This window comes from Protopterus annectens, chromosome 6.part1, assembly GCF_019279795.1.
Source record: "Protopterus annectens isolate FY-2018-M chromosome 6.part1, PAN1.0, whole genome shotgun sequence".
In the NCBI taxonomy this organism is placed as follows: domain Eukaryota; kingdom Metazoa; phylum Chordata; order Ceratodontiformes; family Protopteridae; genus Protopterus; species Protopterus annectens.
In genome coordinates this window covers 301,694,833-301,710,847 of record NC_056738.1, presented here as the reverse complement: position 1 = coordinate 301,710,847, position 16,015 = coordinate 301,694,833, and the positions used below count along the sequence as shown (strand labels likewise).

The 16,015-nt window shown below is 40.4% G+C and overlaps 1 protein-coding gene across 1 annotated transcript in view; it reads left to right on the top strand.

Annotated features, from left to right (window-relative positions):
• The window catches only part of ABCA12 (ATP binding cassette subfamily A member 12), a 793,480-nt gene that overhangs the window by 608,448 nt on the left and 169,017 nt on the right, over positions 1–16,015 (top strand). The window contains exons 61-62 of the mRNA XM_044075367.1: positions 2,698–2,875; positions 12,914–13,029. Coding sequence (XP_043931302.1) covers positions 2,698–2,875; positions 12,914–13,029 — 294 coding nt within the window. The remainder of the gene's footprint in view (positions 1–2,697; positions 2,876–12,913; positions 13,030–16,015) is intronic.

Sequence of the window (16,015 nt, the reverse complement as noted above, 5' to 3'; positions counted from 1 at the left end):
TCCCCTAAGAGAAGAAAACCAGCCTGGTGGACCCCTGCCATAAACAGGCTATACAACAGAAGGAGGAAACTAGTTAAAAAAAAAGCAAATCCCAAGAAGGAAAGACATCCCTGATCAGTATCAGTAAGAAACTAAGGTCCCTCATAAAATCGTCCAAGGCTAACTTCGAAAGAAAAATAGCCAAGGATTCGAAAGATAACTACAAAGCCTTATTTAGCTATGTCAAGAATCTTAAGTGGCAACTTGCAGATATGCTCTGAGCTAGTGCAAAATAGCACAAAATATACCGAACCTACTGATATTGCCAACATCCTGGCAGATAGATTCAGTGCAAACTTCACCCCCCTCTCACCCCCAAAAGGGCCCACAACAATACCAGAAAAATGTAGTGTCCCAGAAATCACAGATGCACAGGTGAAAACAGCCCTTTCAAAAGCAAAAAGCACATCGTCAATGGGGCCAGACGGTGTCCCAGGCTGCGTCTTGCACGAACTACAGAATGAACTAACCCCCCACTTAAACCCACTGTTCAACCTCAGCCTCTCCACAGGCTACGTGCCCATAGAATGATGCACAGCAACAGTTATTCTGCTCCACAAAGGAGGGGCCACAACTGACCCTGGTAACTATTGCCCAATAAGCCTGACTAGCCTGGTCTGCAAGGCTATGGAGTGCATCATCATGGAACTCATTAACAAAGACATTGGGAACCTCCAAACACTTGATCCAACCCAGTTCGGCTTTGTTAAGGGCAGATCGTGCCTATTAAACCTGGTTGACTTCTTCGAGACAGTCACCAAGGCCATAGATGAGGGGAAGGTGGTTCACACAGTCTACCTTGACCTCGCGAAGGCTTTTGACACCATTCCCCACTTGAGAATTATAGAAAAACTCACCAGCCTGAACATAAACCCCTATGTCACGAGATGGGTTGCCAACTGGCTTACAGGCAGAACTCACACAGTAAGAATAGCGGGCTCCAGGTCTGACTCTAACCCAGTCACAAGTGGTGTCCCACAAGGCTTGGTCCTGGGACCCCTACTGTTCGGCATATACTTCTCAGAGTACAGGCAAACACAGGAGGACTATGGCTAACAAAGTTCGCCGATGACTGCATACTGGGAGCCATAATTGACTCTCCAGCTGACATGGACATTCTCCAAAAGGGCCTTACTGAGATGGACACCTGGTGTCAAAGTCATGGTCTCAAGCTAAATGCCAAAAAATGCATAGTCATCCCATATGGGAAAAAAAAAACACCCATGAATTACCACATAGGTGGCAGCCCCCTTAATACAGAAGTGGTAATAAGATATCTGGGGACCCAGGTAGATAGTAATCTCTCCTTTGACAATCATATTGCCAAAGTAGTTAGGAAAGCCTTCTATGTAGCCCATATAATTACTAAAGGGTTTGCATCTAGAAATAAAGAGGTTATAGTGCCCCTCTACTCGTCATTCATCAGACCCATCATAGAGTACAATGCCCCATTTGGGATGTACCTCACAAGACACTTCCAACAGCTGGAAAGACCACAAATGTACCTCACCAAGAGGATTACTGGCTTCAAACATATGTCCTATGCAGCCCGACTGGAAAAATTCCTGCTGTACTCAGTGGCATATCGCTTACTCAGAGGTGATCTCTGCTTGACTTACAAAGCCATGTCCAACTCAGAACTGATGGACATGCTCCACCTAAAGAAATCCAAGTCACTGCGAGCCACTCGCTCTAGTGAGCTAAACTTCGCCACAACAATAAATAGAACATGCAGGAGGGATAGATTCCTGTCACATGCTTTGGAACAAAATTCCTAACTACATTAGGCAGAGCCCCTCACTAACACTCTTCAAGAGAAACCTTGACGAGTGGATGGGTAACAGAAAATACACCCCTGGGATCCCTCCATTGGCTCCTCTTGACAGAGACTCAGTTAATTAATCAATGGAGCAGCGAAAGCTGACACACTCTGGCTAGGCTTATAAATGCCCTCGGGCAGAGAGCCTAGTACCTACCTATGAACGTTGGAACCTATATTTTGAGCTATACCACTTAAAATGCTCAAATCATATGCTAAGGTTGATTTTACAAATGAATCTTTATATGAAGGTAATAATGAACATGTTATTATTTGCTAAAATGCTGTATAACGTTAGTTTACATCAAGATGATGAAGAAAATACTTGTTTGATGCAAGTTTTGGTTAATCACCGGGGAGCAAAAACACATTTCCACTGCAGGAAGACTATGATAGCTGTATCGCAACTTCACTAAGTTTGAGTCTGAAGTGCTCACTGCTGTGATTTGTGAATCAACCATAAGAAAGCTGCCTCAGATAGCTTAGAAGCAAAGTACAACATATTCACTAATACAGAATTGCTAATTGCTTGCTGTGTTTTTTTAGTGCTAGAGCTATGATGCTACATCCCCATGGCCTTGATGATCACTAAAATGCAAGCTTTTAAATTTAATGGACACTGATATTTTTAAAAGCATGCAATTCAGGGTCTCATTTTGTAATTTTAAAACCCTAAAGATCCAAAGATAATTTTGATCAAGTTGAATTTATCTTTTTATTTCATTTGTAAATGGGATCATCTAAGTATTTCAGTTACTAATGATGACAGTGAGATGCATTATCCTATCCATGCCTCTTTATTTAAAATTGAGTGATTGATTGATTTGTTTGTTTATTAGGATTGCGAGCTTAGTGGATACCCTGGTAGGATTGTGCATTCTCCTGGGTTACTCCATCATGACATCCAGCTTTGTGATTTATATCGTGAAAGAGTATCACAGTGGTGCTAAACAACTTCAGCATATCTCCGGCATGAGGGAGCCATTCTATTGGCTAATTAACTTCATCTTTGACATGGTAAGTAGCCAAAATTTAACCAAATGAAATAACAATCCAGTTTCAGGTCAAAATATATACATAGACAAGACTTTACACAGCTATAATACTGCACAATACACTGCAGCCCTGGTATACAGTTATTATTGGTTCCCCATGCTCCTGGATAACTGTCGTTTTCCATATTTGTTGATCATAAGTTGCAACTGCCAGAGTACTTTAAAATTTCATATGTAGTGCTGTTACAGTAAATAAAGGCAGGGTATAGGAAAGGGATGAATATCGTCCTCTGTGACTTCTTACTAAATAATTAGTAACAGACTACTATCCTGTTTCTACCAATTTTAAATCAAAACAAAATGAAGCAGAAGGAAATAAAATTAATTGATTCAAGGTCCACAGACTATTGCTCCAGACTTTATCTGCTTCAGCCACTCACTTAACTGGGTAGTCTGGCATAATTTTTTCCAGCAATTTCCCCTATAATTAGACAAAAGAATTCACTCTTGTAATTTTAATTGCAACTAACTAAGCATTTGGGAACAGGTACTGAAGGTTGTGCGTCGAGCTGGCACCTCGGCAACATAAAAAAATCTACTGCCAATTATTAGTGGACCGGAGTTCCGCTGTGATGACCCCTAACCGGGAAAAGCCGAAAGAAGAAGAAGAAGACTATCAGCAGAAAAGAAAATGCCAGGAACTGCTGAATGAAATTTTAAAATGGAGCTTCTGGTGCTTAGAAATTAGAATAGACAACCAAGGCTGGATAGCCGCACTGTCCTGATAACTAAAATAAAGAAATCATCTTGCCTCTAATGAAGAAATATATATCTTCCCTGTAAAGGACCAGAGAATGTTACAGGCCCAGGGCACTGCTGTAATATGCATGTGAAATCTTCTCATGCTAGAAAGCTAGGACAATGAATGAAAGAAGCACAATTCCTCAGATCACATATCCATAGCAAAAATTGCAGAGCACTGGGGAAAGAAAACCTGTTTTGACGAAAATCAAGTATTTACCTTTTCACCACCGCAGTGAGACATTGATGTCAATTATGCTATTTTAGTAACTGATGCAAGTAGAGCTTATATCAAAATAAGACTTTAGCTTCTGAATTTGTGACAGTGTATGATTTTATAATCACAACTGTGCAAGTTATGAAAGAAACGGTTAGCATTTTGTTCCTGAACTCGATTTTTTTCCTAGCTTATCAGTGGCTACAGCACATTGATATAGGTTCATAGTCTCATAGGTGTGTACTAGGCTAATGGCCCTTGAGCCTTTACAAGCCTAGCTCATAGGATTATCCTAGCATTATGCCACCTGACCTCAGTTCCCAGTGTCTCTGTCGAGTAGAGCCACTGGAGTGATCCCTGGAGTAAATTTTCTATTTCCCATCCACTCATCAAGATTTCTCTTGAAGAGGGCCAGTGACATGCTCCTCCTGACATGCATGAGAAGTTTATTCCATAGCATGAGCAGCCTCTGGGTTATGAACCTGTCCCTCCAGCTTGTTCTGTTGATTGTGGTAATGAGGTTGAGGTCTCTGGAGCATGTGGTGTGGAGGGATTGGGATTTCTTTAGATGCAGCATTTCTAACAGAGCTGGGTTAGACATGGCTTTGTAAGTCAAGCAGAGATCGCCTCTAAGTAGGTGATATGAGACAGAATAGTTGGAGTTTTTTTAAGTCTGTCCATATAGGACAAGTGTTTAAGGCCTAGGATGCTCTTTGTGAGGTACTTTTGTGGCCTATCCAGTTGTTGCAGGTGTCTAGTGAGGTACATGCCAAATGGAGCACTGTACTCGATGACTGGCCTAATGAGGGAAGAGTAGATGGAGACAATGACCTCTTTCTTCCTGGATGCAAAAGACTGCTGTCAACCTGTGTTTCTAGATCTCTTATAACACCTTCTGTGTTCAGTGGACTACCATTGATGTGTTAATTCATAATTCATGGGAGCCGGGTTTTTCCTCAAAGGGGATGACAACACATTTTTTTGGCATTGAGCTTAAGGCCATGGTTCTGACACCAGTCGTTAGTCAGAGTGAAGCCTTTCTGTAGGATGTCAACATCACTTGGGGAGTTGATTATGACACCCAACTTGCAATCATCTGCCAAATTTTTCAGCCAGAGTCCCTTCATGTTGGCCTGGACTTCAGAGAAGTAGATACCAAACAGGAGAGAACCCAGGACCGAACCCTGTGGGATTCCACTCGTGACTGGTCGTCAGTCTGAATTGGAGTGTCAATTACTTTCACACTGTGGGTTTTATCTGTGAGCCAGTTTGCAACCCACCTAGTAATATAGGGGTTGATGTCTAACTTAGTAAGTTTTTCTATGATCCCTGAGTGGGGAATGGTACCAAAGGGCTTGACCAGATCAAGGTAAGTTGTATGAACCACCTTGCCTTCATCTATAGCTCTGGTGACTGACTCCAAGAAGTCAACCAGGTTGAGCAGGCATGATCGACCCTTCACAAAATCAACGTGTGTGGGATCCAGAGTTTGGAGATTTCCTATATCCTTGTTTATTAAGTCCATAATGATGCGTTCCATAGCTTTGCATATCAGACTCGTCAGGCTAATGGGGTGATAGCACCCAGGATCTGTAGTCACTCCTCCTTTATGGAGAGGGATAACTGTAGCAGTGCACCATTCAATAGGGACAAAGCTAGAGGTGAGGCTGTGATTGAACAGGGCACACAGGTGAGGTGCCGGTTCACTCTGTAGTTCATGTAGAACACAGCCAGGGATATTGTCAAATCCCATAGAAGCTGTATTCTTGGCCTTGGACAGTGCTGTTTTAAACTGTGCAGCAGTAATACTGGGTGCCTGGCAATCCACTGGTGTTGTGATTGGTCCTTTGGTGGGGGAGAGAGGGGTAAAGCTGGCACTGAATCTGTTGGCCAGTATATTGGCAATATCTGTTGGCTCGGTATAGGAGGTGCCATTGTGCAATAGTTCTGAGAAAATCTGGGTATTGCTGTGGAGATTATTTACATAACTACATAACTATAGAAGGCCTTGTGGTTGTCTTTACTATCTGCTGCAATTCTGTTTTCATAGCTAGCTTCAGAGGATTTGATGTGGGATCTCAACTTTTTGTTGAGGCTGATAAGGAAATTTTTTCAGTCTTGGGACTTCACCTTATTCTGCATCAGTTTCCTCCTTCTGTTGTAGAGTTTGTTTAAAGCAGGGAACCACCAGATTGGCTTCCTTTTTTTGGAGGAGAGTGTCTTGGTTCTATTGGGTATGGCAAGATCTGTGCATTTGTGTACATGTTGATACAGGGTATTAGTGCATTATTTGGTGGTCATGCAGCTCTTCTCCAGTTGCATGGGTGCCGTGTAAAGTTAGCCACCTCTGTTTTTAGGAGCCCAAAGTTAGCTTTGGAGAAGTTTTTCATGGTGGTTACCTTTGCGGGGGGGGGGGGTGTGGAACGTATGTGGATTTCCGAGGTGATTAGTTTGTGGTGGGATCTAGCCAGGGAGGAGCTGACTATTGGTGTAGAGTAATGGTCGCCCATGTTAGTAATGACTAGATCAAGGATGTTTCTACTTCTAGTGGCGGTAAGAACAAGCTGGTCCAGGGCATTGGAATTAATGAGTTCCAGGAAACGTTGGGCAAGTGTATTGGTACATGAGTAGTTTTCCCAGTTAATGGAGGAGTAGTTGAAGTCACCCAGTATGACAGTGTTAGGTTGGACCCTGATATTCTCCAGGGTGCTTAGGAATGTGAAGTGTGAGTCTTGGGGCATGGTTGGGGACCTATAGCAGGCTACAACCTGAATCGCTGTCTTACCCAATGTTAGCTGCACCTGAAGTATCTCTGATGAGTTATGTTGGGCTGCCATCTGGAGGTGTGCGCAACCTTTATGAAAATGAAAACACCACCGCCTTTGGAGCTTCGGTCCAAGTTCTGGGGTCGAAAGGTGTGGAATGAGTTATAACCTATCCCTTATATATATATATATATATATACCATAATACTGTTCCTTTTGGCAGTCATGGGACAAGTACAAGAAAGATTAGTTATACAGGCAAAAATAAATGGCCAACAAAAAAAATGCAGAAAATACTATAATACCTATATTCCTCTTTCTCCATTGTGAATACTTGGGCTCATATTTCAAGCACTTCTTGTTCATTTGTCACTGTCATTGTCCTGGTGCAGTATAGCTGCTCATCATCTGTTTTATAGACATATCTCCTTCATAGGTGACAGGAGCAGTTCAGTTGAGTATGAGCATACAATGGTCAGTCTTGTGAATAGTCGAGGATCCCTATACCCTTCATTCTTTTACAAACAGTTACAAATACAGTACTACAGTTTATCACACAAAATCACATTTTGTATGTTATTTTAGTGGTATACACAAGCAATAATGTCAAACTGGGTGTGTGTTGTTGTGTAAATAATGCCAACCCAGGGGTGTTATGAAGCCCAATACCACAGGTAGAAGGCTACTAAACCCCTGGGATGGCATTATTTACACATTAACATATCCTGGGGGCATTATTGCACTTAAGAAAATGGGCTATCTGTAAATTGTATATTTGATTTAAAATAGTTTATCTGCCTAATGTTTCCAACTTACTTTAGTATATATAAGTGATGTTGGAGGAAATATTTTACATCCAAAGTACATTTTCAAAAAATATCCAGTATATTTACTTCATTTTTTTTTGGTCCCTTACTCCTAAAATGGGTAGTTTGTTTCCAATCATTGGGGACTTAAGTTACTAAATAATAACATACATTTGATTTTCAGATTTTACTTCCTTCAGAAAATGCATGCTAAACAAATCCTGTTATTCAAGCAACTTTCTGATTTTAAAACAGGAATATTTAGCCTTTGTTCCCCATTTATTTTAGGTTTTATCCAGATTTCTTGAGCTAAGAGGTTGAGAGGTATACAAACCTCTTAATTGCTACTGCAACTACTCAATCGATGTCACTCTGTCACTCAGACACACTTCCTCTTTCATGCACACACAACACACACACACACACACACACACACACACACACACACACACACACACACACACACACACACAAGCTGACAAAAACATAAACACACATACACACCATTTTTCTTTCTTTGTGTTATGTTTCTTCTAATTTACAGTCACTAAACAGCAAAAACACTGCATAGTGAGTGGAAAATAATGGTGCAATCATTCTTACTCTCACTGTCATGCACGTAAACACTCACACACTTTTCTATTTTTTTTTTTTAACTTTACTCTCACTAAACAGCAAAAGTGCTGCATAATGAGTATAACATAATGGTGGCCATTAGCTTTGTTTCAATCTGAGCTCTATGGCAACTTAATATGCTGCCATGAAGAGGCGAACTCATTTTTCAGTAGGCATTACCTGTAAATTAGCACTCTCCTGGTGAATGTTCACTCTCCAGTCAGAGTGGTGATATACAGGTTGCCCATTCTCTCATACAGTGCAAGATCCACTAACACATTTAATACAAATTATATGTTTTTTTATATAGAGGATTGTGTTCTTTTCAGATGATCCACATTTCAAACTGTTGAAATTCATATGGTCGACAGTTCAGAGCATTAAACTGTTTTTACTGAGACCACAGTGCAGTAGGTATCAGGGAATGTGCTGTTTTGCCCATTGTAGTATGATCTTGAAATTGATATATATAATTAGCAGAGGGTGTGGAGGGTGCAGAGGAGACAACCACCTTCCCCCATCAAAAACATTGTTCTTGCTGTTTGTTTATGTTTCAATGTTTCCAAACTTCAGTCATACGATCTTGACCATATAAATGTTAATGTTCTGGAATTTCAGTGCTATAAGCTAAATCTAGAGGACCACCTCTACTCTCACTTACTTGTGAAGACCACTGTAAGTAGACAGACCAGCATGATCCCATGGTCCACAACAGCAGATGTTATTAAGAGACCCAGGACTGAATAATAATGGTCGTCTCTTGACATAGAGAGCTCAATAAATACCAGTGTAAGAGACATTTAGCTGCTCTGTCTAGAATGAAAGCCAGAGTGTAATGGATTTCAGAAACTTTTCTCTCACAGGTATGAATGCAGCTGTGCATAAAACACTTTTTCCAGAACATTATCCAGAAAGGGAATTTTTGAAATAGGTGTAGAACTGCCCTCTGTTTTTCTGGAAAGGAGTGATAAGTGCCTCATTAAGTGTTATTGAAATACCTCTTCATGTTAAGAGGAAGAGGTAGTACTGATGTAATAAAGGTATGAGCTCAACTCACCTAAGCAAGATAAAACTAACCCATCCAGATAGGGATTCAAAACAGCCGTCATAGCAAGCATGATAGAGCCAAGTGAGTGGAACTCACCATATCTGAGTAATGTGAAGTCAGACCAAAATGCTGGCAGAAATGCTTTCAGACGACGAACCACATCCCCTACTAGTATAGTGCTACAAGGTCTGACCTAACTGAGGCTACTGTATTAGTAAAGAAATGTGTAAGCACATCACCTTTCCTTGGCAGTCTGGACTGTACCATCAAGAAACTACTCAGAAAAGAGCAGCCAGGCTGAGATCTCCCTAAAACAAGTAAGCTGACATTCTGGAAATTCTCTATGTGATAAAAGGAATAATGATTGCCCAGATCAAGCTTATTTACTAGTCTGCATGAGTGGAACAATCTGTGCTCCAAGCTAAGCATGACCCCTCACAATTCACAAAGATCAGGATCAAACTATGGATGACATGACCTAAGGTAGACCAGGCATGCACTTCAAGGGGACTAGGAATCCAGGTTGCCTGCAGGACCCTACTGCAGGCTTCAGCTAACTCCTGGCTATCCTACAATTTCCATCCTGAAGGTTCTGGTGCAATATAGGACTCATATTACCTGTAGTGAGCAGCTAAAGTTCCTACACTGCAACATACCCAGATCAGTAGTTTACACATTTACATCCTTTGCCAATGTCCTCTGACAATAGGAAGACAGTTCTCTGAAGAAGGGCAGTTATAACAAGGTGATGATAAAAACCTCAGTAGGATGAGAAAACAAGCAACTTATTCTACAACAGTATCAGCAAAAACAATACAAGAATGCCAGACATTACTTAATTTAGTGGTGTTTCCTTTGACTGAGAAGCTAAGTGTGGCGCTAATAAAGGGACTGCAATATGTTCCTGCTGTTAAAATGCAATTTTGGGAAATTCTGGTAGATGCTAAAGTTATTGTCGTTTGTCTTTTGGCTTTTCCCGGTTAGGGGTCACCACAGCGGAACTCCGGTCCGCTAATGATTGGCAGTAGATTTTGACGAATGCCGAGGTGCCAGCTCGACGTTCAACCTTCAACGAAGGCATGCCCTATTTACGCATGTCTTTCAAATGCCCTCCCAACCGCGGGGAGGGCATGCAGACTCCACACAGAAGGCATTCCCCGCACTCCAGCCGAGAATCAAATGGGAGAAAGTTATTAGTAATACCAAATTAAGATACTTTTTGCTTTATGTCCAGAATACTAAACACATGGTAGCGAAAGAGCTGTGAAACCTCTTTAAAAAAAAATCATGTTTAAATAATTTTATGGATTTTTTTGGAAAAGTTTCTATTGCTACTGCTTTGGAAAGTTCAACGTACAATCTTGTATTATTTGATGTAAATGATATTCTCCGAATGAGGCATATGCAAGATAATGGTTAACTTTGCCTCTTATTTACATGTTAAAAAGCATATCCTACTACAGGTTTTAAAAGTAATTTTGTACCTAATGTGTTTAATGTCAATATACAGATTTCTGGGCAGTTTATTATAAACATTATACAGTAAGTATTTTCACTTGGTTTTCCTACACTTATTATAATCTTGTTAACACAGAGTGTTTGGTGTTTACACTTTAAAAATGGCAAACATGCAGAGCCAAATAGTCATTAAGGAGGCAACATTGTTACATTATGGCCACCTAATTCAGTGGAATGTATAGGCAAATACTTCCAGACAGAGATACGTATAAGCTTTTACCTGATTGCCCCGGTGTTTCAAGAAGAATATTTAGCATTACTTAGAAGGTGTGTGGAATTGAATGTCATAAGGGTGCAACAATTAAAACAAAAACTTAACAGTTGCTTTATTTTATGGACTGCGTACAATACATAAATCATTGAATAATCCCCATGCATGTCCCATTATTAATCTTTATGGGACTTTAATGGAGAAACTGGGGAAATTGTTAGAAAGATATCTTCATTTAGCAGTAAGGCAGTTTGATTCCCATGTGAGCAGTTAATTTCATTTTTTGGAGAAACTTGATGAATTATTATAGCAAATCCCCAAACCTTGTACTGCAATATCTGACAATGAAACCTGGCAGCTGTAGGATATTACTTAACTTAGGGCCCTGAAAAGATTATCATTTTACAACTTTTTGGGATATATATATATATATATATATATATATATATATATATATATATATATATATATATATACAAATTACCTCTTAAGGCCACCAGGTGTTTCAGTTATATGGGGGTTTTGAATGCCCGTGACTTATTTCTTTTTAAGTCGATTAATGGACAAATTCAAGACAATAAATCCAAACCCCACTGGCTGTGGACATGCATGTTTCAGTCATGTTATGACATCATCAGCACAGCATAAGTGGACTGGCTTCACCTGAGTTATGAGCAGTGGAGCAACAGTTGTCACATATCAGCTGCATACTTTATGCAGATGACATTGACTTTATGAGGGCTTGCAAAGACTATCTCTTCCTTACTAGTGAATTCCAAAACAAATTCTGTATAACTGGGAACTGGCTTCATGACAAGCTATCAGTAAATAGTCACAAAATCTCTGTAATGTTATTTGACACCCCTCAAAAAACTTCATAATGGTACTGCCTGCACAATTTCCAATCCATGTGGCACTGCCCTCCCCCATTTTAAACAACAAAGGTATTTTGGACTTATCGTTGACCCTCGCCACATGCTCCATACACATACTGAGATGCAAATAAATAAAGTCTTGATTCAGCTAAAAGTTCCTTACAAACTTTATAATTTCCTTACTGCAGAAACCAGATGTTCCTGAGCTATGATTAGAGTACAGCATCACACTCTGGATACAATACTCCCCCTTTATTCTGCAAAAGAAAAATTATTTGATTTATACACCTCTCCAAATAAAGGGAACACCATTATTCTGCCCTAACTAAATCAAGCTGGCTTCCTGTTAGTGTTAGGTCATCACTTCTCTTCTCTTGAGCACCTTTACATTTAAACTTCTGCATTCTAGTGTCTGTCCATCTTTACTCAACAAACTGACACTTAGAAAACTACCCTCCTCTGTGTGCAACTTCAGACTACTCAAATACAGAAACTTGCATTCAGTCTATCTGTTTACAAAAGGTCATGCACAAAAATTCCTTCAGACCCCTGCAATTCCATCCCTGTATCTATTAGACTGAAGGACAACATTAACAAAATCCCTGTGAAAAAAAATCTTGAGAATGAAAATTGCTACTGTTTCAGAAACACTGGGAAACCAGTCTATTTGCCTTACGGTGCAATGCCACTAAAGGCTTGTCCTCTATTATGAAACTATCCTATGTCAAATTGCAGTATTTTGTTTTCACTTATGAACTTCTTCAAAAGTAAAATAATATAGTGATAGGTAGAGTCACGTTTAAAACTTTTTTTACCTTCTTTGTATCCTAGTCAAAGTAATTCATGTAATTGTGGTGTTCTAGTTATTCTCTGTATGTGTACCTGCTTTTATGTATTTGTCTGTCATATTAGGGTCTGACTAGTCCACCTACTCTGATGAGAAAACATTGAATGAATAGATAGTTAGATAGGTAGCTAGCTAGATAGATAGATAGATAAACTGCCTTCAACGTAAACCTGTACAGAGTAGCGTGTCATGGTTCTGTATGCTTTTAGTCATCAAAAGTAACAGCAGTAAGTACATGATCAGTCATACAGGTAAGTAGTTACCTAGGATAATTGCATTCCTTTGAACATGCACTTTATTGAAGAAGGAGATATTCTTTAATGACCATCTATCACTTAGCTTTTATTTGTTTTGTAGGTACTTTATCTGATTCCAGTGGCATTGTCTATTGCAATAGTGGCAGCATTCCAACTGCCTTCATTCACAAGTGGTGAGAACTTGGGTGTTGTATCAATACTCCTTATATTGTTTGGGTAAGTGCTAAAAGAGATTTCATACCAATAGTACATTCTTTTACAAAGTTTGTCTTATTAATTTCCCTGTGATATCTTTCAGGTAGCTAATTCAGCAGCAGATTGTGAATACCATGATGCATGCCACCAACTTCAAAATTATGAAAAAAGATTTCTTATTAATGAGCTTGCAATAAATTTTGATATTTCCTGAGATCTTTCTAAGTAGGTCACACACGTATTATGTTCACATAGGTATAAGAATTGTTTAGACAAATTCCTATGGGTGTCCATTGTAAGTTATCCTAACCAGTTTGAGGCCATCCTATTACATCCCTCTGATTGCTGATACCATTGGAAATTACAGCTTTGCAAGTAAACTAACAATAATAGTAGATATTCAAGTGAACAATGATGCAATAGCCTTAGCTAAATGGGTTGTAGCCAGCTTGGGATATAGCAACTGGAGAGCTTCCCAGGCTTAAAGGCATCATCTGTATGCCTATACTGTTGACCAATTGAACAGAGCTGGGGACAATCAGTGATCTAGGTCCTTCAGAGCTTTCATCATCATCATCAGCCCCCCCCTTTTCCCACTTTTCTAAATGGGTTGGGGTATCATGTTTGTCGCCAACTCTCTCCAACTATCTTGATTCACAAACCAAAAGACAGCTGGTTCACCCAGGCTAACACTAACGATCGTTGGACAAGGGACTTCATTTTTATTATTTTTGTTCTTATTTTGTTTTATTTCATTCTTTTCATTAAATTCTGGATTTTAACAGAACTTTCATTACTGGATTGCACAGACAGTTTATTTGCTTTTCAGCACAGTGTTAGCCTGGGTGAACCAGCTGTCTTTTGGTTTGTGGATTATTTATTGGACAGTTCACCGCAGCAAAAGGGAATATCTCTTGATTTTTTATTTATTTTTTTTTGCAACTATCTTGATTCAGTGCCACACTCCTGCCTTCTTCAGCATTCATGCCTGACTGTCGCAGATTTTCTTTCACACAATCCATCCACCTCACTTCCCCTTACATTATTCCTGTCTGTCCCAAATCTTCCTCAACAGATTATCTTCTGCTTTTTTGTGCATGCGTCCAAACCACCATAATCAGTTCTCTTTGATCTTTTCTGCAATTAGAGCTACGTTGGCTTCTGCTCTTATATCCTCATTTGTTTGTCTGTCCCACAGTGTGCATCCTACCACCCTTCTCAGGCACTTCATTTCCATCACCTCGAGCTTCGTCAACTGTTCTGCCTTTACTGGCCAGGTTTCTGTACCATACAGTAGTACTGATCACACCACTGTCTTTTACACCTTACTTTTTAGCTTCTTGGCATTCTTCTGTCATAGACTACACCTGATATTCTATGCCAGCTGGCTGCAGCCCCTCTGATTCTAGCTTTGACCTCTTCATTCAGACTTCCCTCTACTTCAACCACCCCTCCCAAATACTTGAAGCTGTTTACCTGTTCCACTATCTTCCCTTCTAGCTTTATTCTCAGCTTTTTCTGATTTCCCCAATTTGCTGACATTACCACTGTCTTATCTGTGCTTAGTTTCAGTCCATGTGCATTTAGTTTTGCATTCCATTCTCCTATCCTTTGCTGAAGTTCTTGCTCAGAGTCTGCCTGTAATGCCACATCGTCTGCATACAGCAACTTTGTTGATATGGCCCCTCCAACCTGTTTGCTAATGTGTTCCATCACCAGTGTGAACGGCAATGGGCTCAGAGCTGAACCTTGGTGTACACCCACTCCCACTGAAGCCAAACACTGTTCGTACTTGAGTCATTGGATCCTTGTACATAGCCTGCACTAATTCTACCAATGTTTCTGGGACTTCAAACCACCACAGTACTGGCCAGATCAGTTTTCTTGGGACCTTGTTGTATGCTTTCTCCAAGTCTAGGAATGCCCGTTTGGACTCTCTCCTCATCTCTAGCTTCTTCTCAAGTATCTGTCTCAATGCAAACATCGGGTGATTTGTGCTGCATCCTGATCTGAATCCGAACTGCTCATCTCCCATCTTACATTTTACTACTCTGCGTATCCATTTATCAACTACCCTCTCCAGAACTTTCATGCAATGTGATAGGAGTTTGATGCGTCTGTACTGCCTACAGTTGTGGATGTCCCCTTTGTTCTTGCACACTGGCACGAGTATGCTTATTCTCCAGTCATCTGGAATATGTCTTTCTCTCCACACTACTATGAGTACCCTCAGGAGCTATTTCTCCCCTATCCCACCCAGCATCTTTATCATCTCTGCTGTAAACTCATCTGAGCCTGCTGCTTTCTCTGACTTCATTTTCCTTAATGCTGTTCTGACTTCTTTTAGGCTGGGCTCCTCCTCTTCTCTCATCGTAGGCTCTTTCTGGGGCAGAACAGCTTCTGTGGGGTTTTCTTCATTCAGAAGCTGCTGGAAATACTCCTTCCATCTGCCTTTGATGTCCTGTGGACTGGTGAGCAGAGCTTTCATACCAACTAAAAGAGGGAGGCTAGAGCCCTGCAATATGTCAATGTTATGTATATAAAAATCAATGTCCTCACTCTAGCAAACAAAAATTATGCAAAAAAATAAGGGGGATGGAGAGAGGAAGGGCTATTTTTGTAGTGATCATTCAAACATGCACTGTTATGTTAACTCTACTTACATAGTTGCGCTATGATTATCATAGGTTAGTACTAGGCTAACTGCCCTTGTGGGCCACATTAAACCTAGCCAATTACCCCATGTGAGAATCAAACCCCGCACCTTGCATCTGCAAGGTAAACGACGTAACCACTATGCCAACCTCTGATCACTGCTGTAGTACCGTAGCTGTATGGGTAGAATACCATAGCTTATAAGGTTTGGGCTATGATTATCATGTGATCACTGCTGCAGTACCATAGCTGTATGGGTAGAATATCATAGATTATAAGGTTTGGGAGGAGGAAGGATGAGGTCCAGGGGGCCCCTGGAGAATGATACTAGCAAAGCTGGCTTTATGCCTGG